Here is a 24,366-nt window from a genome sequence, read left to right on the forward strand (position 1 = left end):
GTCTGAAATGGCATATGTCGTATTCAGAAATTCTTTGCCATTTTTGCCACGTTACAGACTAACTTAGTTTGATTATATGTGTGTGACTTTTAAAACATTTTATATCATTTGATGTCCTTATGTAATTCTTCTCTTCCATCTGACAATCTGCCTTGTTCTTGCCTGTTACTGATATGCACCATTGACATATTTCAGCAGTTTTATAAAAACATTTTAGTAATGAAGTTTAAACTACTCTTGAATGTGCTCAGTTAGACGATTAAGAACATTTGGTATGTTGTGGTGCAAATGTGCCACCAGAGGCTCCAGTTTAGCATTATGCAGGACGAATTTGCCTTTCCTGCATGCCTCATTAAACAATTACTCATAAATGCCGTTTTTACTTCTCTAACGGATGGCATATTTTTTAGACTCTCGGGGCCTCATTTATGAAAAGTGACACATCACTGCGTGAAAACAGCGATGCGTCACTTTTCACTGCGCTCTCCTGGCGAAACCAATGATGCGTCACATTAACAGTATGACACATCATGGCGCAAGGAGTTACAGATACGTCAGTATTTCTGACGTATCTGTGTGGCGCAAAAGTGACGCATTGCTGGAGCATGTCACAAAAGTGACGCAACTCCAGCAATATGTCCTTTCAAATGGGGCAAGTCCCATGTGAAAGGGCCTGCGTCAGTCTTACGCCTGCTGTGAGGCAGGCGTAAGCAATTGACACATTTGTGTCCTAGAAGTGGAGCAGTGAAATCTTATAAATTTCACTGCGTCACTTCTATGACCCTTTCTTGCGTCAGAACGCGCCCCCTGCATACATTATACCTGGCGTAGTAACAATGTAGTGCAGGGGTTTATAAAGTGATCCATCTACCTAGATGCGTCACTTTGTAAATATGGTGCAACAAGGCACATTTTTTACGCTGCTGGTGCGTCACAAAAAGTGACGCACCGGCGGCGTAAAAGTGACGTGCGGCCTCATAAATGAGAGACTTTCAGCTGACATGTGGGATGTGGCAAATGAATGGCCAAAGCAAAACTGTGAGCATGCTATTTTGAGTAAAGGTTTTAAAACATTGATGTTTAAAAATATTCTGCAGTTGTTTATTAGATGACTCAAGCACAGCGCATTCAGCGTTTCAATACGTTTTGATTCAGTGCTTGATATTGTTTATCGACAATAGAATCCCATTGTCTATTTCTGTCTCCACGTAATTTAGTTTTTTTATGTTGCACACGCTAAATGTATTTTGTTCTGGGTGCAACAGGTCAGTGCCCCGACACTTGGCACTTAATGCAAAACCCTCATTATTTATAACCGAATACGTTCATCCCCGCAATCCTACGCTTTCTGCACAACATTGTCTAGATGAAACTTTTCGGCTATGATAGGTACTATGAAATGTGGCATAATATTTATTGATATGGGTAGTGCATTTCATGTAATATATGTATGCGCGGGAGACCATTCCAGAAAGCTAGCCAGTAACTGTTGTTGCTGCTGGGGGGGGGGGCGTGAACATCCACCACCCACCAGCTGCCTTCGCTGTTCTTCTTGCGGGGGGGGGGGCAGGAACTACAGCCCTCAGCCTGCCGTGTGGTGAGGACGCTGCCGACACTTCCTGTTAGCGCCAGAGGCGCTTATTAGCCGGTCGGGACTCCCGTGCTGCGGGAGCCCATTAAAACAGGCTAGCCAGCCACTGTTGTTGCCGTGGGGTGGCTTTGAACATCCACCACCCACCAGTTGCCTTCACTCTTCTTTTTGCGGGGGGCAGGAACACCGCCGGAACTTACTGTTTGCGCCAGGAGGAGGCGGAGCGGGACCACCTCTCTTGGCGTTGCTGTAGGGCGACCTTTCCTGGTTCAACGGACCAAATTAGATACTGGTATTGTACCCCTTCTTTTCATGTTTAATCCCCTGTTTTGAAGCTGCAGAGCTGTTTTCATCTACTATCTGCCATTTAGCCCCACCCGTCCCTTTTTGATCCGGTGGGAGTGAGGGCCTGTTAGATTTGGTGGCCACTAGTTGGTACAGGTAGGTACTTGTGACAAATCAGGACCCTTGCCTCTAGCCAGGGTAAGCGGGTGCACTCCTAAAATAACCCCTGCTCACCCCCTTGGTAGCTTGGCATGAGCAGAAAGACTTATCTTAGAGGCAGTGTGTAAAGCATTTGTGACCACATACAGTAATCCAGTGACAACACTACAGATAGATACTACCCAAGTTGTATATTAAAAATACGTATTCTTTATATAGATTTAACACAAGACCACAAACGACAAAAATCCACAATACTGTACTTAAAATGGTAGGTTTAGCTTAGTTCTCTTTTAGTTCTTAAAATGCAACACTTTGAGTCAATGTACCTTTAGATGCAACACGCAGGGCAAGGAAAAGTGTTTCAAAGATGGTGATGCGTTGAACTTTTGGTGCAAAGAAATAAAGACGTTGTCTTCTTGTTGTTGCGGCACGCTTCTCCGATGATGCGAGAAGTCTCCACTCGATGCGTCAGCTTTGGCGGCAACACTCTTCTCCGATGTTGCGAGACGCTTCCGCGCAATGCAACAACTGTAGTGGCGACACCCTTGTTCCGTGATGCGACGACAGCAGCTCCGACGGCGGCACGCTTCTCCGTGGATGCGAGGCACTGTTCTTGATGCAGTGCAATACGACAGCTACAAAGACGACATCCAAGATGCGACGGCAGCAGCAACGACGGCGACGCGCTTCCTCTTCATTGTGAGACGCTTCTCTCGATGTGGTGCAATACGACAGCTACACTGGCGACATCCACAAATCGACGGCAGCAGCAGCGACGGTGACACACTTCTTCTTGGTTGTGATACACTTCCAGCTCTTTGCAGCACTCATTCCCTCAGAAAGCCTAACACAGCAGCAGGCACTTCCAAAGAACTCTGGGGAGCTGGGGGTTGAAGTCTGTTGTCCCTGAGACTTCAGCAGGAGGGAAGCTCTTTTCTCAAGTCCTTGGAGATCCTTCACAAGTTGAATAAAGTGCACACAATGTCCTTTTCTCCCTTCTTTGGCAGACAGGCAACCACTGCAGGCCAATCCCCCAAGCAGCACTTCTGCTTACAGATAGTCTCTCCTCTGTTTCTTCAGGTTCCTTTTCTCAGCAAAGGTCTCTTCTTGTTTGTCCAAAAGTGATCTAATTTCTTGGGATCAGGGTCCCAATATGTATACCCAAAAATCCTTTGTTCTTTGAGCACAGAGGGGGCTTTGCCTAGTCCAAACCAGTTCTGGAGCACTCTGTTTACATGACCCCTTCTTTCCTTTCACAGTGCTGGGCAGAAACATCAGACGCCCCACAGGAGATGGAGCCAGCATTGTGGAGGGAAGGCACTGCCCTGGAGCACTCTGTTGATATGACTCCTTCTCTCCTTTCACATTGCAGGGCAGAGACATCAAACACACCACAGGGTGTGGAGCCAGCATTGTGGAGGGAATGCACAGCCCTATTCAGGTCCCAGGTGCAACTCCTCTCTCTCATCTAGATGCAGATCTCTCTATTCACCACTGGGCTGACTCACACTGTCTCCTGGAATCCCCCAGCCGCTGTCTCTCAAACTCCAGGCAAGGAATACACAACTTGCAGAGGCTGGCTTGGATAGTTAAACAAGAAAATACCTACTTTCTAAAAGTGGTATTTTCAAACACAGAATGTTAAAATAAACTTCACTAAAAGATGTATTTTATCATTCTGAGTTCAGGCATGCTAAACTCAAATTTCTACAGTGTTCCCTGAGTCAGTTAGGATGATAAGATGTAATAATCCAACTGCCCATTCTGGCCTATGGAGAACAGTTAGCCTTGCAATAGTTCAAAACGAAAATGGCTGTAATTCACTATTAGGACATGCCACACACACCAGGACTTGTCCTACCTTATACTTACAATGTACCCTGCCCCTGGGCCTACCATAGGGGTGTCTGACATGAAGAAAAGGGAAGGTTTAGGGACTGGCAAGTGGGTGCACGTGCTTAGTCAACATGGTAGTACCAGACTGCACACAGGCTCTGCATTGGCAGACCTTAGACACATTTTACAGGCTGCTTCTGTGGGTGGCACAACCAGTGCTGCAAGCCCAAGAGCAGCATTTGGTTTACAAGCCCTTGGCACTCCTGGTGCACTGTACTATGATCTGAAAGGTAAACCAAACCAGCCAATCATGGAATCACTAATTCATACATTAATTTACAATAGGGCGAGCATATGCACTTTTGCACTGATCAGCAGTGGTAAAGTGCCCAGAGTCATAAAACCATCAAAAACAGGTCAGAGAAAGTACAGGAGGAAGGCAAAAAGTTCAGGGATGACCCTGCAAAAGGGGCCAAGTCAAACAGGGCCACAATAGAGCCTTTGAGTATCTTCTTATAGAAGTGTAGTGGCGGGTTCCTATTATTAAACCAAGCAAGGAATCAGAGGAAGATGAGAAAGTGGAAGAAACATGATAAGGTTCAGGGCATGGATAGTGCTAAAAAGAGGAAGAAGTCTCTTGGTCCTATTTGCCATAAGACAATGGACCGTATTGAGACAATATTAACAGAGTATCAGGAAATAGCAGACACGGACCCATTGAGCTCCCCTTATCAGGTGGTCAGCACAACTAAACCAGCCATAACTACAGATGATGATCCCGCAGCCACTTTAGACACCTCACCCAAACCAGCACAAGGGAGAAAATATGGCAAGGTTATTCCACACATGTTCAAACAATGCACTAAAGGGTCGAGCAGGGGTCTGAAAAACGGTTTTCCAATCTGGAACCTGACACCATTAAATCTGTGCAATGTGTGGAGTCAGGTGGGTCCCCTAGTCCAGTACAAGTTACCCAAATTGAATGCCAAATAGATTTGATGTCCTTGACCATGAGGAGGTAGGGTGCTCAGGAGTGGGTAAAGATCACCAAAGTGTCTTGTAGGTCCATGCCCCTGAGGTGCTTGAACTGAAGTCGCTGATTGAGTCACTGAGAGATGAGGTGGCTGCCTTCAGAAGGGAGGTTGCTCCTTTACCTGAGGGAGCAGCATGCAGGAAGGATGTAGACCACGGGCCACTTTTAGCACCCTCTCCAATAGTACAATTCACAGCAGAGGACAGGAGCACAGGGTCTTACTCTCGGAGGATAGCAGAGCCACTGAATAAAGTTACCCCACACAGTACCTTACATCAACCCCCAGACAGCCCCAGGAACCACCATCTAAATCTTATATATCCATTGGCAACTAGAAACACACAGTCAGATACTGTCCATGTCAGTGCCCGATCCAGAGCAATAGATAGAGGTGAAGTGACCCTAGATGAAGGCCTTACTCCTAGGCCAAGGGGCGGGGAGATATAGGAAATGGGGTCAGTAGGGGATGGTATTTACACAAGGCAGAGTGTTCAGGATGCCCAAGATATGGTTTACCTCACTGAAGTGCCCAAACTCTCTAAGGTTGGGTCTAAAGATCATGACTCACAAATAAATAAAGTCATTTATTGGCTGAGATCCACCCGCCATTGTTATTCGATAATTAGAGACCACATTAAATATGCAAGAAGACTCTCCTTTCCGTTGGGCTGACAGGGACATGATTGAAGTTATTTGATAAGAACATGGTCATTGGACTATTGCTGATAGATTCACGTACCATTCCCCTGGCCAACACCTCTATCTCTATTAGGTATAGACGCCAAGGTTGGAGCTAGTGCCCCATAGATTTATCGGGGAACGATTATGTACCGTTCCTTGAGGAACAGGGTTCGGCCAAAGGTGACTACAACTCGGTGAAAGAAATCTAGGTAATTCAGGACTCTCGTTGATTTTGCCCCCATCAGAAATTTTGATACCTAGAAGTTTAGCATATAACACTGAACATTACACCGGGACCCTGACTGTAAATGAACCCACCAGAACAGTGCCCATTGGTGGCACGCCAGCAGAAGGTAGAGCCTCTGTTTCTTCTTCTGTAGGTGAGCCCCTGATCACCTATGAAGTCTGTGGTATAGCCCCTGAACCCGCAATAGAAGGTTAGGTACCTGTATCTTCTAACCTAAGGGTTCTAGTTTGGAATGTGACTGGAATCCTAAAGTTTCAATCAGGTCCAGATTCGTGTAGTTTTGTGGACACCTGTGATGTAATCATGTTTCAGGAAACCTGGAGTTTGACCACCCCCTTTAGAAGTGTGTTTTCTGTCCACACTATTGAAGCTAGCAGGAAAGAGCAGAGTAGACCCTCGCGAGGCCTAGCAGTTTGAATAAAAAATGCATTGGGGTCCAAAGTTAAGCTTCTTTGTGTTGATTCACAGGACATCTTGGCCCTTGAGCTGACTCTGTTCAGTGGCTGGAAGATCAGAATTTGTAATGTCTACAATAGAGTCGACCGTGCCTCGGAGCAAACTATTACAATTTATACATTAGATCAGGCTCTGGCCAAGTACACCAATAGTGTCTCAGTATTGGTGGCAGATGATTTTAACTGTACTTTTTAACCCCTTGCTTCTGCCCCTCCAGACCTAACTGAGGACTGGGATCGTGAGTGGCCAATCCCTACCTTAAATCTACCAAAACTTAGGGGGATGAAGAGAGGGAGCCAGGTGCTTGCCCTGATTCTACAACACTATGTAAGAGCAACAAATGGTAGAACTAGGTCGGACCCAAATAGGGAACACACTTTTAATAGACCCGGTCACACCAGTATAATAGATTATTGTTTAATTACCCCCAATCTTTGGCCCTTGGTGGAAAATATGGTAGTGGTGAAAAATCAGAGAGTGACCACAATGCCCTTACTCTTGTTTTTACAAAACTTGGCCCCTCACAGACAGCCATAAGAGGGTGCCCTGACTTGGGTGTGCACTCGGTCACAAACAACCAAAGAGTTGTTAAGTGGTGCTGGGTGGAGCAGCATCCGGCAGCTTTAGAAGCAGTGAAGAAAAAAGCAAGGAAGTTGATCCAGGAGCTGGTCAAGCTACCTGCCAAGGATGCAGTGGAAAGCCTGGGGCCCCCGCCACGAGCGGTTCTTTAGCGAGATAAGGGACACACTTAGATGCCCACCCATTGTGCGGGGGAATGGGGGACAACATAAAGATCTGCTGCAAGATACTAAGAGTCCCTGGTATAACCAGGATTGCAGGAAGGCTAAGGGGGCACGTATTGATGCATTAAAATGTAGACCATGTGCGGAGTTGCATACTGTAGAGCTGAGTATAAAACGGTCACTGGCAGAGCTAAAATGGTTTGGGAGGGTTCTCTCTGGGCTTCCTTACATACTGCACTGATGGATAAAGACCCCAAGGCCTTCTGGAGATAGGCAGCAGACTGGCTAAAGGGGACAAGGCAAACCCTTGAATCCACTGTCCAGCCCAAAGAGTGGGTAGCCTATTTTCGCCCTCTCTATGGTAAGGCACAAACAAAGGTGATGAAACTAGCGAGATGAGGGATGAGTCCCTGAGAGGGGAAGGTGAAACTTTGGTCACCTCCATGGAGGAAACTCAAAGAGCAATCTCATCATGTGTGCCAGCAAGAGCCCTGGGTCCAGACAGAATACCTAATGACCTGTACAGAGAGGATAAAATGCTCTGGGGTTCATACATAAACTTGGTAACTACTTCCATCATCATGGCAGGTTGCTGAAATAGTGCCCATTTGCAAAAAAGGGGATGGATCCAAGCTGATGAGTTATAGGCCGATAAGCCTCACAGACTCCCTTCAAAAGATTTTTTGTAAACAGGTCTTAGGAAGGATACAGGACTGAATGATGGAGTCCCAAATCCTGAGTGATTTCCAGGCAGGGTTTTGTATGAAAGTCAGTACCCTGGATTAGGTTTCTGTCTTATCTGTATTTACTGGGAGAAAGTAGTTGTTAAGGGGGCAACCTATATGTGGCCTTTGTCGATTTGAGCACTGCATTCAACCTAGTCTCCCGGGCTAGGCTTTGGAGGGTCTTAAAAGAGATGGACCTCCCTGCTAATCTTTTAAACATTTTAATTAGACTCCATTCATCCAACACAGCACAGGTCAGGTGGGGCGCGAACCAAGTAACAGAAACTTTCCCTGTCTAACGTGGAGGGAGGCAGGGTTGTGTGTTGGCGCCCACCCTTTTTACTCTTTTTATCAATGGAGTTGGTGATTATGGAGACAGGGACGGCTGTGATGCCCCTAAAATTGGTGTTAGAAGAGTACCTGCACTGTTGTTTGTCGACAATATGCTTCTAATATCCAAATCGCCGCAGGGTCTCCAACAACTCCTGAATGATTTTATAAGGTTTTGTGATGACAGGGGCTTGATTTTAAATGAGTCAAAAACCAAGTACATGCTTTTTAATAGAGGGAAAAATAAACCAACAACTAGATCTGTGTGGGCTGGTAGCGCCAAGTTGAAGCAAGTAGAAGTCTTTGATTACTTGGGCATCCGCCTGACTTCATTGATCAGCTGGGGGGCACATATGGAAAAAGCAAAGTTATAACTAATCTACCAATGTGCCCACATCAGCAAAATACACAGGAAGATGGTATCACTGTAAATTGCCCCAGGCCCCGAAATCTACAACACCAATGCTTTTAGGAGGACTTCTTCATGGTGCTGAGCCATGGGGCCCGGGCAATCAATCCCTCCTTACAATTGTTGTGAACCGCTTCCTAAGATCGCTGGTTGATCTTCCTGTTAGTTCCCCTTTGAAATGTCTGTACTTGGACCTCGCCCATAGGCAGTTGAAACACAAGTTGAATTGTAAATTGCTAATGTTCTGGTTCAGGCTATGGGCAGTGGAAGAGCTGGAATCTTATTGAGAGACTCTGAAGGATCTACTGAAATTTTCTAAGGCGCCATTGATTAGGTGGTTCATCTCCTTACACGAATTACTGGAGAGTTTGGGGATGGAGACCTTCTGGACCAATCGGAAAGTATAGTGCAATTCTCGAGAGTGAGGCTGAAAGAACTGTATTGGGAAAAGACACTGGCAATGACCAGGCAGAACCAGCGAATAGTTTGACAAAAGACTTTCTGCTTTTTAAATCAATTCCATGGTTTGATCAACTATAGATGAAATTATTCCAACGTTGGCATGCAAACGTTTTTTACAGTTCCGTTATAAGACTCTGCCCACCAGATTATTTTGTTTTAAGTGGTGTTCTAGTGCTTCTTTTGATGTCTGCATGTAAAGCTTTCCCAGAACCAATTGTCCATTTACTTTTCTTTTGCCCCCCATTACTTATCCCTGAGGATGAAATGGATGTTTCCATTGTGTAGACTTGTTGGCCCGGGACACTATCTTGAGGTAATAAGAACATTATGAATTGATACCTGCAGACCAATGGTTTTTGGCCTCTTAAGATTCTGGTACGCACTGTGGATCAGGCGTGGGAAGCTACTTGCATGAAGCACTTTATTCTTCTACGAATTTCTGCATTTAGCTCTTTGCCCATCTACCTAACAAAACTGTTTTTAATGTTTTATTTCCTAAAAGTTTATATTCTTATTTTATACCTGTTCTGTGTACTTTTTAGGATCCTGGCGATCGTAATAAAAGTTTTTTGTTGATGATAATATGTGTATGCACCTGAAGGATGCCTTATTGTAGGCTCTAGAAAAGGGTAATTACCATTTGTCCATTTTGTAGTTTCAGAATGGCCTTTTTATTGCTGGCTCCACGCCCCTGCCTCTGTACCCTGTGCGCAATTGCATGTGGTTCTGATGGATGGACTTCACATCTCATTTCACTGCACCTTAACTCTAAGGGTACATTTTAGTAAACGTGTATAATCCCCTCCGAGAACTGAAACGAGGCTCCTAATTAACACATGCTACGAGTTTGGCTTAAGCTTTGTTGCACACATCACAGTAAGCCAATAGCACATACTGTCCTGGTGCACATGCTAAAGACACACTTCTTTATTATAGTCCAAGAAAATTACCTTTAAACCATTCTTTTTCTTCAAATAGGTGTTTGCCAAATTTATGTGAACATGGAGCTAAATGCTCGCAGTCCTGGGGCACTTTCTCCTGTGACTGCACTGGAACTGGGTACAGTGGAAGCACCTGTCATAGATGTGAGTATTTAAATTAAATGCTAATGTAATCCAATAAATGAAATCTGATATACAGACTATAATATATAATAGTGGCAATTGACTAATCTTTCATTTCTGGCATAGTGATCCCTAGCATACGTTTTTACAGCTTCTTATCAGAATTTTCAAACATTTCATTAAATGTCTTAGGAGTTTGGACATTTCAATCGGCTATCATCTACAATTAATAGATTGTTTAGTTAACAAAATGTAGCTTTTTTAATTGAGTTGTTGGTGGCGTCATGATTATAACAATTTGATCTGTGAAGAGGTACGTTTTGGCGATGGTTAAATCGATCTAGTTACAACTTTTAGCAATTATTTATTTGCATTTTTTCAAACAAGAATAATTTTAAAGTGTTTTCAATTTGTAAAAGTCAATGATGTCTAGATGTATTTATTTATATTTTTAATAATTTAAAGTTTTGTATAGCGCACACATGACCCCAGAGGGTATCAGAGTGCTTTACATATGAGTTGCGGAAGACATAGGCAGATAGCGGTGGGAGAAAAGTTGAGATATATACTTCAGGTACAAAATCACATATTAGAGGGCGACATTGAGGCCGTAGCAATTGCCTGGTAGCAGATTAATCGGCTAAACCATATTGGAGACAAAAGGAGAATAGCTTCTAGTTCAGCGCAGTGCGCAACAGTAGAGCTTTCACTTCTCTTTTGAAGGCAAGTGTTGAAGGAATCATTCTTGTTTCCACAGGGAGGGAGCTCCAGATTCTCGGGCCAATACCAGAGAATGTACAATGGTAGGTTTTCATTTTTTACATTATTTTCGGCTTGAGCAGCTATGTACTGGAGCTCCTTGAGAAACGGGAGCCACCCGATAGTTCGAGCTTATTTGCCTGGTATAGAGGAGTGTTGAAGTGTAGTGCTCTATGGGTCATACAAGCAATTTTTAATTGAATTCTTGACTCAAACAGAAGCAACATGAGAGATTTCAGGTCAGGAGAGATGTGGTTGGTCTTCTTGGAACCAGTGATGAGCCTAGTCGCTGCATTCACAATTCAGTTTTAAGGGCGTTTTGTTTGAGGTGGTTGGAGGTTAGCCAATTAAGGGTTTTGTGCAGGGTTCAGTTGAGTATCTTGATTTCTTCAGGGGATGAGATTTTCATGTACAGTTGGGTTTCCTCCTCACACATATGATATTGGATGTTAGAGGCTTTGAGGATTACAGTAAGTGGTTCAATTAAAAGGTTGAAGAGCGTGGGGGAGAGTGAGGACCCTTGGGGTACCCCCAGTGCGCAGGGGCTGGAGTTGGATAGAGTTTGATTGGATTTGACTCTCTGCGTTCTGTTATTGAGAAAAGAGGTAAACCATTTTAGTACCGTACCTGAGAGCCCCATCCTTTATTCCAAAAGGTTAAGTAGATTGGTATTTTTGAAAGTGTCAAACGCAGATGAGAGATCGAGTAGTATTAGTAGGCAAGATTCATTCTGTTCAAGCAATATGAGAGCGTTATCCACTATATGAGTGATGGCCGTTTCAGTGCTGTGGCCGGGATGGAAGCCAGATTGGAATTGGTCACTAAGTGGGAATTCCACAATGTGTTTGCGCAGTTATTCATGGACACATTTCTCAAGGAGTTTTTCCAGAGTAGGGATGTTTGTGATGGCCGAAAATGATTCAGGTCTTTAGGGTCAGCCGTCGTTTTTTTGAGAATAGGGAGAACCAGGCCCGCCCTCAGGCAGTCATGGTTCTCACCTTGAAGAAGAGAAGCATTGATGATTTTGGACCAGAGCGGGACTAGAGATCTAGGGCCAGATGTAGGTAAAAAGTATTTACCGATTCGAAAATACCGAATTTTACCGATTCGGTATTTTCGAATCGGTAAATGCTATGTAGCAAATTAATCGGTAAAAATGACCGAATCGTTAAGATTCAGTATTTACCGAATCGGTAATTACCGATTTGGTAATTGCCATTCATTCCTATTAGCCTGGAGCCCCTTAGGAATGAATGGCAATTACCGAATCGGTAAATACCGATTCGGTAAAATGGGGAAAACATTGAAGGGTGGCAAGGTGTCACTTTGACACCCTGTTGCACCCCTCAATTGTGTATGGGTGCACATGTTGCAGACATACATGCCCCAAGGGCATGTATGTCTGCAACATGGCACTGAAGCAATTTGCATAAAGTTGCTTTTTTTTTTTTCGTTATTTACCACCAATGTGTAGTTGGTGGTAAATAACGAATCCTAACATGGGATAAGCACTCATTTAAGTGCTCCATACAATAGGAATTCTGTAATCTACCGAATCGGTATTTAAGAAATCGGTAATTTACCGATTCCTTAAATTACCGATTCGGTAAAGTACCGAATCCTTAATTTCGGCCCCTACAACAGAAAAGCCTATTACCGGTCGGTAAAGGCTGAAATTCGTTAATTTTGGCCGTTACCGACCGGTAATAGCCTTCCTACATCTGGCCCCTTATCATTTCTTTAAAGAAGTTGGGGGGAGGGGATCATTGAAGTGATTTGAAGGTTTCTGGGTCGAGAGAATGTTGAAGATGGAAGTGTCGTTAAGGGGTGTGAATTGACTCAAAGAGGCATTGTTTTTAGGGGAGAGACAGGGCGGAGTAAGAGGGAGTGAGGGTAAGGAGGAGTCAAGGGAGGGTGAAAGATCGATCAGGGCAGACCTTAGATCAGATTCGATCTAGTTCGTCTTTTCAAGGAATGAGTCAGCAAAGGCATCGCAGTTTGGCTGGGGGCAGGAGATAAGAGGAGATTGGATAGGAGTGTTATTGGATTGTAACTTAATCAACTCAAACAGTCTTTTTGGGCAATTTTTGGCTTTATCAAGTTGGGATTTGAAGAAGGTTGCTTTCGCTGTTCTGATGAGTTTGTTGTATCTACTCCTTTTTAGTCTTAGAATTTTTAGGAGACCAATAGATGGAGCGGATCTCCAAGAGCGTTCAGCTAGTCTCAAGCTGCGTCTGTCAGCATTTAAGCTGTCGTTGAACCACTGTTTGGAGTCTTTGTTAGATTTTCTATTTAGTTGAAGGGGGACAGTTGCATTCAGGGCAGTCAGCATGGAGTTGTTGTAGTGCTCAGTGAGGTCGTGAATGTCGGGCATGTTTGCATGCGGCGGTAGGGAGATATTGCAACCAGATATACGCTCATTTACGTTTGTCCTTTAGAGCGATCTTTTCCAATCTTTTTGTTTTAATGTTTGTGATCTTTTCAAGTTCCAACATTCTAGGATGCGGAAAGAGATAAAGTGATGGTCCCACCAGTCACTGGAGAATAGATTCAAGCTGAATGGAGTTGGATTGGAGATGATTAGATCGAGGGTCAAGCCTAAGTTGTGCGTAGAACTGTCACAGAATTGAGTCAGGTTGAGGTCAGTTAGGAAGTTTTTGAGACTATTTACCGCCTGTTCATTCGGGTCATTCCAATGGAGATTGAAGTCAACAAGGAAGATCTGGGGGCAGTGCCGTCCCTGGTTTGAGGCAATGGTTTCCATAGGTTGTTAAATTAGAGGAAGGTTGTCTCCTTGAGGGTGGTAAAAGATGTGTAGGCTGCATAAAGCTGAGGGTGAGAGATTTGCCGAAGGGGACTGCTTTGCTGAGAGAGTTTTGTGGTAGATACAGGCTATGCCACCTCCCATTCTCTTATCTCGATTGAGTCTGATAATGTGGCTCGGAGGGACTAGAATGCCAAAGATGGGACCTGAGGAGTCGGTGAGCCAAGTTTCGGTGAAGATAAGGAGGTCTAGTTCCTGAACAAGGATGAGATCCGCAAGGTCCGTGGCATGTTTCACAGCTGATCTACAGTAACATGCATTTCAGGTGTGATATGTGGTCAGTGAGCGTTGGCTGTGTAATGGAGATCTGTATGAGGTTATTAATGTTTAAGGCATTAGCGTTGGGTCTGGGAGATTTATGCGGGTTATATGTGATGCTTTGTATAGCCTCTGTAGTACCATGCTTGGGATAGTTGCTCCAGGAGCGTGTATAGGGGAAGTTAGAGAGGTTCCAGAAAGAACTGAAATGATCAAAAGGGAGGAGTTGTATGCTCAGAGGAGGGAGAGAATATCACGTTCCGAAAAATAATTTTTGGATCTGGCGGGTCTAGATGGGGCATTAGGGTAGGGAGTGGTATTCCAGTTCGGCCTGGGGGCTTCTGCCCACGGTCACTCGATAACATAGTGGAAGGAGATGGTACTTTAGGGTAATGGTGGTACATAGGCAGGATCTCCTGCGAGGTCTTGTTGGAAGAGAAGTCAAGGGACAGCTCCGAGGTGATGTTAATGAGATTTTATATGTCAGTTTTGAGTTTTAGACGCTCTCTGTTTATTTCCCTGAGCTTAGATGCAGGACCAGATTGTGATTCATAGCTCTAGTGGAGGGGAGGAGGAGGGTTGTTCACTAAGGTGCAAGGAGGCGAGCCCCAGAAAAGGGGACGATGAGATGGGGGGACTTCCCCTGAGGAGGATTTCTGTCTTTGTTGGACAGGAGAGCAAAGCAAATACGAGTTAGAGTTGGCGTGTGGAAGGTGTTTGGGTGGAAGGGGGGAAAGGTTCAAGAGTTGAGGATTAGAAAGGGAGCGGGGTCTCTTGGTGTTGATAAGGTTAGGGGAAACTGACTTCCAGGTGGAGAGTGGGTGAGTCTGCTGTGGAGAAAGGGAATTATCTAGGAGGGCGCCAGGAGAAAGGGGAGTGGGGGAAGTGTAGGAGAGGTGGATGGAGCTAGGGATAACGTGTGCTCAAGCATTACGGGTATGGAGGTGGTCAAGTCTGGGAGGTCAGGACACAGTGGGTGAGTCTGTGGAGCCAAAATGTGGCAGAACCGAGGCCCTATGAATGTTGTTCAAGGTAGGTGGGGCAATCAACAGATTATAATGGCTCATTAGAGAGAGATCATGGAGGTCCTGTTGCAAAGTTAGGGGAAGGACGTGATTAGAGTGATTATGAGTGTCACTTTCTTCCAGCGATTTTTTGATGAAGGCGAACCTGTCATCAATTATGCCCATGTCCTGATCAGAGGCTTGAATTAGGATAGTCCCATTGTTGTAGATGGATATGGTAGCATTTGCTCTAAATATGTGTGACGCCACAGCCAAGAGTCTTAGGCCGTTTGGAAATTTCTTAACTGAGGCGATTCTGAGTAAAGAATGGAACGCCAGTCTCCATTGAGCTCTTCTTTTAGTATTAAAGATCAGGGGGCATAAGTATGAACAAGCACTTTTGCGATTCCTTAATAGCGATGTTTAGCGAATTGCTATTAAGGAATCTCAAAATGCTATGTATGTAGGAATCACCATAATAATTGCTATTCCTTAATATTCCTTAATTGCGAATAGCAAATCGCGATTCACAATTAAGTAATACCTTCCTAATCATTCCTATGAATGAATGAGAAGACATTCTCAATGTGTGATTCACAATTAGAGAATCAAAAATTGAGAATGCAATTTCAAGGCTGCAAGGGTGTCAAAAGGACCCCCTGTTGCACCCCTGACATATGTTTGTGTACACAAGTGGCGCACACACATGCCCTAAGGGCATGTATGTGTGCCACATGGCAACTTTAAAAAATGCAGAAAAGTGTATTTTTCAATGAAATTGCAAATTACCACCAACTTGAATTGGTGGTAATTTGCAATTTCTTAATGCCAAATTGCACTTTTTATTTGCTTCATACATTGCATTTAAGGAATTGCAATTTTCTATTCCTTAAATGCATTCGTAAAATAGAGAATCGCACATTTTGCGATGCTCTAATTGTGATGCCCTTTTGGGATGATACATCCCAAAAGGCCTTTTCCTGTTTGCAAACGGGCCGATTCTGAGAATCTGCCCGTTTGCGAATGTGAAAAGGGCTTGCTACATATGCCCCTAGATCACTAGTAATAGCACCTTTTTTTAGAAAAAAATAGGGACCAGAGATAAGGGTTTCTGGATTAGCTTTGAGCAGTCTATGTTTCAGAGATTTAATCACATTTTTGGACAGGTTGGGCGGATAATTAATTATGTAGCTTTTAATACCTAGCTTCTCTAGTCTGGAGTACAGTATGCACTGAGCGAGAGAGGGCATGATAGAGAGAGATTTAATCGGGAGGATAACTAGAGAGGTGGAAGTCGACAGGTTTCCAGTGGAGAGCTCGATCGAATGGCAAAGTGATAATAAGCAATCTTAGATGGATGTCTCAGATTTGATGCGGAGGTAGACGGTGTTAACAGTCCTGATTTGAGTGCAGAGAGTCCCAGTCAGGTGTCTGGAGGGGATAGTGCAAAACTAGACGATCATAGCGGCCTTCATATTGGCCTATTAAGTTGCTGAGTGAGTAGCCAGGATTAAACCTTAGAGCAGAAGGGGTGGGTGCAAAGTCCAAGGAAGTAGCGCAAAGAGCTCCCAAGTTAGTAATATACCAAGAATTACCGACCTTCTCAGGGGAGATGCAAGAAAACCACCTCAATGAGGATGGGTCTTGTGAGACAGGGAGGGATCAGAAGCAGATCATAATGCTCCAAGATGGCCGCCCCATTAGTGAAGGTAGTTAAAGGGGTGGGATTAGAAGAAGGCCGAAGAAATTAGCCTTCCTAGTCAGGCTGGAACATGTGCTCTTTCAGCTCAAGAGCAGAGGAGCAGGGCAGTGCCATTGCCATGAATGACTAGTGGGAGCAGAGATAAGTGAGGCTTTAAAGGCCGGGGATGGGGGACATGCCAGGAGAGACAGAGCAGGGACCTTTATCCCTGTTTGAAAATTTAGTCCGGGAACAAGTATTCAAGGAGCGACCATTTTAGGTAAATCAAGTTTCACGAGATGGCGGGCTCTAGACCTGCCATCACGGAATGCAGAGGAGCAAAGATCATGGAGTAACGAGTGAGCGTCACCCCAGCTCCAGCTCAGCAAAGATAAATATTGGATTTGGGGGTCTCTAGTTGGCATAGGTAGGTACCTGTGACAAATAGGGACCCTTGTAAGGGGGGTACACTCCTAAAATAACCCCTGCTCATCCCCTTGGTAGCTTGGCACGAGCAGACAGGCTTATCTCAGAGACAGTGTGTAAAGCATTTGTGAACACATACAGTAATTCAGTGACAACACTACAGATGGACACCACACAGTTGTATTTTAAAAATAAGTATTCTTTATATAGATTTAACACAAGACCACAAACAACAAAAATCCACAATACTGTACTTAAAAATGGTTGAATTGGCTTAGTTCTCTTTAGATCTTAAAATGCTGCACTTTGAGTCAATGTGCCGTAAGATGCGACATGCAGGGCAACGAAAGTGTTGCAGGAAAGGTGATGCGGTAGTCCCTGGCACGCAAGGACGGTGATGCGTTGAAGATCTGATGCAAAGAAACAAAGATGGCGTCTTCTACTTGATGCGGAGCGCTTCTCCGATGTTGCGAGATGTTTCGACTCGATGCGTCAGCTGCAGCGGCGACACCCTTGTTCAGAAATGCGACGACAGCAGCTTTGGCGGTTACACTGTTCTCTCTCAATGCGAGATGCTTCTGCTCGATGCGACAGCTGCAGAGGTGACACCCTTGTTCAGAGATGTGACGACAGCAGCTCCGACGGAGGCACGCTTCTCCGTGGATGTGAGGCACTTCTGCGGTGCAATGCGTCAGCTACAGCAGCGACATCCTTGTTCAGAAATGCGATGGCAACGGTTGTGACGGCAACACGCTTCTTCGATGTTTGGAGACGTTTCTTGTGATGCCGTGCAATGCGTCAGCTACAGCAGCGACACCCTTGTTCAGGGATGCAACGGCAGCGGCTGCGACGGCGACGCGTTTCTTCTTCGTGATTCGCGCTTCCAGCTCCTTGCGACACGCAGTCCCTCAGAAGGACCAAAACAGCAGCAGGCACTCTTGGGGAGCTGGTGGTTGAAGTTTGTTGTTCCTGAGACTTCAGCAGGAGGTAAGCTCTTCTCTCAAGATCCTTAAAAGTTGATGAAAGTACACAAAGCCCCTTTCTCCTTTCTTTGGCAGTCAGGCAACCACTGCAGGCCAATTCCCCAAGCAGCACTTCAGCTTAGGGATAGTATCTCCTCAGTTTCTTCTGGTTCCTCTCCTCAGCAAAGGTTTCTTCTAGTTGTCCAAAAGTGATCTAATTCTCTGGGGTTTGGGTCCCCTCTTTTATACACAGTTTCTCTTTGTTCTCTGAAGGCAGAGAGGCATTTGCCTAGTCCAAACCAGTTCTGGTCAGTCCTGGAGCACTCTGTTGGCATGACTCCTTCTTTCCTTTCACAGTGCAGGGCAGATACATCAGACGCACCACAGGAGGTGGAGCCAGCATTGTGGAAGGAAGGCTTAGCTCTATTCAGGTCTCAGGTGCAACTCCTCCCTCCTATCTAGATGCAGATCTCTCTGTTCACCACTGGGCTGACTCACCCTGTCTCCTAGAATCCCCCAGCCCCTGTCACTCAAATTCCAGACAAGGAATACACAACCTAGCAGAGGCAGGCTTGGATAGTTAGACAAGAAAATACCTACTTTCTAAAAGTGGTATTTTCAAATACAGATTGTTAAAATCAACTTCACTAAAAGATGTATTTTATCATTCTGAGTTCAGGCATACTAAACTTGAATTTCTACTATGTTCCCTGAGTCAGTTAGGATTATAAAATGTAATAATCTAACTTCCCATTCTGGCCTATGGGGAATAGGTAGTCTTGCAATGGTGAAAAAACAAAATGGCTGTAATTCACTTTTTGGACATGCCACCCACATCAGGGCTTGTCCTACCTTATACCTACAGTGCACCCTGCCCTTGGGCCTACCATAGGGGTGTCTGATATGAAGAAAAGGGACACTGGCTCTGCAATGGCAGGCCTTAGACACACTTTTACCGTCTGCTTCTGTGGGTGGCACAAGCAGTGCTGCAAGCCCACCAGCAGCATTAGATTTACAAGCCCTGGGCACTCCTGGTGCACTGTGCTAGGGTCTGACAGGTAAACCAAACCAGCCAATCATGGAATCACTAAATCATACATTAATTTACAATAGGGAGCCCTTGCACTGTGGCACTGGACAGGAGTGGCACAGTGCCCAAAGCATCTAACACCAGCAAAAACACACGAGGCAACAACAAAAATGAAAGGGAGACCCACACCAAGGTGCCAGGTCTAACATGTGTCCCTTCCAGCTGAAATGTGCGGAGAACTACCCTACCTCCTGGGAGTTCTCAGCACTAAGGCAGAAAAATCTGGACAGACCATCAGCGTTGTCGTGTTCTGCACCAGGGTGGTGTTCCACCGTGAAATCCATCTCCTGTAGGGAAATGGACCCCCTCAACAGCTTTGGATTCTCACCCCTCATCTGCATCAGCCATCCGAGGGGCCTGTGTTCTGTCTGAACCCAGAAGTGAGTCCCAAACAGGTATGGTCTCAGCTACTTCAGTGCCCAGACCACAGAAATGCCTCACGGTCAATAGCACTTCACCTCGGTTCCCGTGGAAGTAACCTCCTACTGATGAAGGCTACGGGTTGATCTAGGCCTCCCTTATTCATCTGTGGCAAAACAGCCCCCACACCATGCTCTGAAGCGTCTGTATGAACGATAAATTCTCTGCAGAAGTTGGGTGGCAGGAGCACAGGCGCTGTGTACATGGCAGCTTTCACGGCCTCAAAAGCTTTTTGACAGGTGTCAATCCAAATCACTTTCTTGAGCTGCTTCTTGGAAGTCAGCTCTGTCAAGGGTGCAACAATGTTGCCATACCCCTTGACAAACCTGTAATACCAAGTGAGTCCTAAAAAGGCTCTCACTTCTCTCTGGGTCTTGGGGGGTTTGCAAGCCAAGATGGTTTCAATCTTGGGCTGTAGGGGCGCCACCTGGCCGCTCCAAACCTGGTGTCCCAAGTTCACCACAGAACCCTGCCCGATCTGGCACTTACTCGCCTTGATCGTAAGGCCTGCCTTCCGTAGCGCCAACTACACTTCCCAGAGGTGGCACAGATGTTCTTCCCAACTGGTGCTGAACACTGCAATGTGATCCAGGTAGGCGGCACTGAACTCTTCCAGTCCAGCCAGCACCTGGTTGACCAACCTCTGAAAGGTAGCAGCGGCATTCTTCATCCCAAAGTGCATAACTTGGAACGGGAAGTGCCCATCTGGTGTGGAGAATGCTGACTTCTCCTTTGCCCCATAAGTCAAGGCGATCTGCCAGTACCCACACATTAGGTCAAACGTGCTGAGGTACTGGGCAGCCGCTAGCCGATTAATGAGCTCATCAGCTCTGGGGATGGGGTGCGCCTCAGTCATCGTGACTGAATTGAGCCCTTGGTAGTCCACAAAGAACCAGAGTTCTGGTGTGGCACCCGGTGTGGCAGACTTTGGGACCAAGACCACTGGGCTGGCCTAAGGACTGTTAGAGGACTCAATCGCCCCTAACGCAAGCATCTTTGAGATCTCCTCTTTGATGCAAGCTCTTACCCTGTCAGTCACCCTGTAAGTTTTGTGCTTCACTGGAAGACTGTCCCCTGTGTGTACATCATGCATTCACCAATCAGTGACACCGGGAACCAGGGAGAACAGATCAGAAAACTGTTCCAGTAACTGGCGGCAGTCATTCTGTTGCTGAGGGGTCAGGGTGGAAGAGAGGTTTACACCATCCACTGACCCATCTCGCTCTGTTGCAGACAGGAGGTCAGGAAGAGGCTCGGTCTCCTCCTCTATTCCAGCATCTGTCGCTAGGAGCATGCCCACTTCGGACCTCTCCAAGTGGGGCTTCAGGCGGTTGACATGCAGGACCCCCAAGGGGTACCTGGGAGACCACAATTCCACCAAGTAGGTAAAAGGTCTTTTGCACTTCACAACCTCAAATGGTCATGTTCACTTATCCTGGAGTGTGCAAGGCTCCCCTGGTGCCATGACCCGCACTTTCTGACCAGGTTGAAGCTCTACCAGGGTGGCATTCTGGTCAAACCATCACTTCATCTCCTCCTGGCTGGCTTCCAGATTTGCCTCAGCGAGTTGCCTGAAACACCTAGTCTGGTTCCTGAAGGTCAGCATGTAGCTATATACAACCTGGGAGGTTTCCTGGGAGATTTCTCCCAGCCTTCCTTGACCACACTCACAGGGTGACAATAGAGAAGCTCAAAGGGACTGAACCCTATAGATTTCTGTGTCACCTCACGATATGCAAACAAGCTCTACCAGAGTGGCATTCTAGTCGTACCACTGCTTCATCTCCTCCTGGCTGGCTTCCGGATTTGCCTCAACTAATTGCCTGAAACGCCTAGTCTGGTGCCTGAAGGCCAGCATGTAGCTATATACATCCTGGGAAGGTTTCCTGGAAGATTGCTCCCAGCCTTCCTTGACCAGACTCAGAGGGTGACCATAGAGAAGCTCAAAGGGACTGAACCCTAGAGATTTCTGTGGCCCCTCACGGTATGCAAACAACAGGCATGGTAAGAGGACGTCCCACTTACGCCTCATAGGTTCTTCAGGACTCATAATCATGCCTTTCAGGGTAAGGTTGAATCTCTCAACCAACCTGTTTCCTTGGGGGTGGTAAGGAGTGGTGAACTTGTGTGTTACACCGCACTCCAGCCACAGGGACTTCATATACTTAGAAATGAAGTTGGTTCCCCGGTCAGACACTACCCCTCAAGGGAATCCCACTTGGGAGAAAATTCTCATCAGTGCTCGTCCCACCACAAGGGCCATCACTGTCCTCAGAGGTATGGCTTCCGGGTCCCGGGTGGCATGGTCCACCAAGACCAGGATGAACCTGTTGCTCATGGCTGTCTTGGGGTCCAGGGGCCCCACAATGTCAATACCCACCCGCTCAAAGGGGGTGCTGACTACAGGGAATGGCTGATGAGGAGCCTTCTGCTTCCCCCCACTCTTTCCACTTGCCTGGCAAGTCTGACATGTCCTGCAATGATTGTCAGAACCCTTGCACATTTGGGGCCATGAAAGTGGGTGACAAGCCTCTGAAAGGTCTTGTCCTGCCCCAAATGTCCTGCCAGTGGCACATCATGAGCCAGCCCCAGCAGGACAGCTCTGAAGCGCCGGGGTACCACCAGCACACTGGCTGTCCCATGTGGAAAAGTAAATTTTGCCATGTTCTGTGTCCCTACGCCTCATCCATCATAGGTTATGTGTGCATGACCAATATGCATATGTTATCCCCCATGTCTGATTAATGACGCAATTACAGTTGTGTCCACCTCTGGTATGTCAGTTTCCAGTCCTCGTGAATACTACGAATATCAGGCCTATGTAAAGTTATATTGCCACGTTTCCCAGCGTGCACGTTATTTCATTATAAAGTCCCCGTTTCTAGGCCTCAAAAGGGCCCGGACATCAGATTCAGCTCCTGTCTCCTGAAAGCCTCGCTGAGGAGCGATACAGCCCCCACCTGTATCCTCGACCCTTCACTTACTTCCTGCCTCGCAGTGCCCGGTGCAGCTTGGCTCTGCCTCTGAGTCTGCCAAGAGTATGTTATGATTCCAGCTATCAGTTCAGTCCTTCTTCTCTGCATTCCTAAGCTACTGAACTGCATCAATAGTTTCCGTCATTGTCTAGCCTATTCGGCTCCACGTTAGAGAAATACTGTATTAATGGTCATTTAATATTCTTCATCACGCACTACATGTAGAATAATGCATGGTCCAGTCTTAGAATCAAGTTAGCCTTTTCCCCTCATGACTTCTAGTTTATATCAACATGTTCCCTAAACATCAGATACCAGATAGGGTTTAGGTACATGTCGCTCCGACCCTCCAGACTCAAGTCTCTGCTCCTAGCACAGAGTTCGTAGCCCCCAGCTTCTCCTAGTAACACGTCATTGCCAGTTTACGCGCACCATTAGGTTAGAGGTCCCGGCTCCTTAGGTAGCCTCCTCCTATGTTTCCGCCCATTCATGACATATTCTGTTACGTTTGCACCACATGTCTATGTATACTCCCAGTTACACCTACTTTTACTGTTATCTCTCGCGACTGCTACGCGTCACGCCTTCTGCTCCACCCACTGTTACGCCTACTGCAATGTAATGCTATGTGTTTGCGCTATGTATATAAGTTGATGTATTGTTATTAAAAAGTTAGCGCGCTCATCCCAGATCCAGCCCCAGCAGCTGCTGGGCCCCTGTTCCTATGCAGGTTGTCCCGATCCTGTCCTTATGCTGTAATAAACCTGCAGAAACTCCTACTACCTCGAATCTTGACTCTTATTTTATTGAGCTATCTGTTGTTCATTCATTCATTCAAAAATAGATCCGGTATTATTTATTTATATACCACATAATGGCGCCCGAATAGGGACTTGCCCTTTCCCCACGCGTCGGTGAAGCCACGCCGACCCCCTGACCCTCTGCAGCCGTGACGGAACCATACCGGCCACGTGCAGATATTTCTGCTTCAAGTATCCCTCAGGCCCACGGAGGAGACGGAGGAGGCGGTCCAGCATCCAAACGAGACGGTGGAGGAACGCGGCGAGTCCCGACCAGAGCCCAAGCCAAGAGTCCAAGGTCCGAGGTATCCGGAGGCCCACCCGTAACTGAAGTCCGAAGTTCGTCGTCCGTCGTCCAGTCCAGTCTGAGGCCTTCCGTTCTTGCTGCCCGGTGAGTACCACTGCTGGGGTAGTATCTAGACAGGACCATTCTAAATTGACTCCTGGTCCGTGGGTTGGTGGTGCCCAGACTCACAAACGAAGTGTTCACCTAGGTGGATACGGGTCTTGATGCGTCCCTTTTATGGGACCGGTATGTTCCGTACTGTTACAGCAGTGCATCCAGTAACTCTAGTCTGTTCCGTTCTCGAGAAAATTCTTGTATTTCTGTTCTCAGTATTCCAGGTAATATTCTGTTCGAACTGTTATTTATAATGTTGTTTAATGTCTTTCCAATGTCGTGGTATGCCTGAATTGTTTTCCCAATTGTTATTGTTTTTCGTGTATTGTATTGTGTTCCGATTCAAGTTTACAATGCCGCTCTTTTCCAAGTTACGTCAGTTAAAAACTAGAAAGGGTTTATTAGAGGAAGCAGTTCCTGTTCCGCCTAGGGACAGTCCAGGTCATTTTATGTATCAGAAACATGGCATAAGTGCCATATTGTATCTAGATTTATGGGTAGAGTATACCAAACAGTTAGACAAAAAGTATAGATGGCCCGTATCGGGTACATGGGATGCCGAATGTATCATGCGAGTAGAAGAAGCATTATGGAAAAAGAAAGCCAGACAGTCACAGAAAGATGCCATCGAGTTATGGCGCAAGGAAGCTCATAAAAGAACCGAAAAGGAAGTCAGAAAGTCAGAGTTAAGTAGAGAATCCCAGGAACGAGCCCAAGAAAGAGAATTAATCGAGATAGGTGAA

The 24,366-nt window shown here is 46.0% G+C and overlaps 1 protein-coding gene across 1 annotated transcript in view; it reads left to right on the forward strand.

Annotated features, from left to right (window-relative positions):
• Positions 1–24,366, forward strand: part of LOC144824267 (contactin-associated protein-like 5) — a 1,441,011-nt gene that overhangs the window by 783,071 nt on the left and 633,574 nt on the right. Inside the window, exon 12 of the mRNA XM_078683402.1 lies at positions 9,939–10,045. Within this exon, the coding sequence (XP_078539528.1) occupies positions 9,939–10,045 (107 nt within the window). The remainder of the gene's footprint in view (positions 1–9,938; positions 10,046–24,366) is intronic.

The sequence above is a fragment of the Lissotriton helveticus genome, chromosome 3_1 (genome assembly GCF_964261635.1).
Source record: "Lissotriton helveticus chromosome 3_1, aLisHel1.1, whole genome shotgun sequence".
NCBI lineage: Eukaryota > Metazoa > Chordata > Amphibia > Caudata > Salamandridae > Lissotriton > Lissotriton helveticus.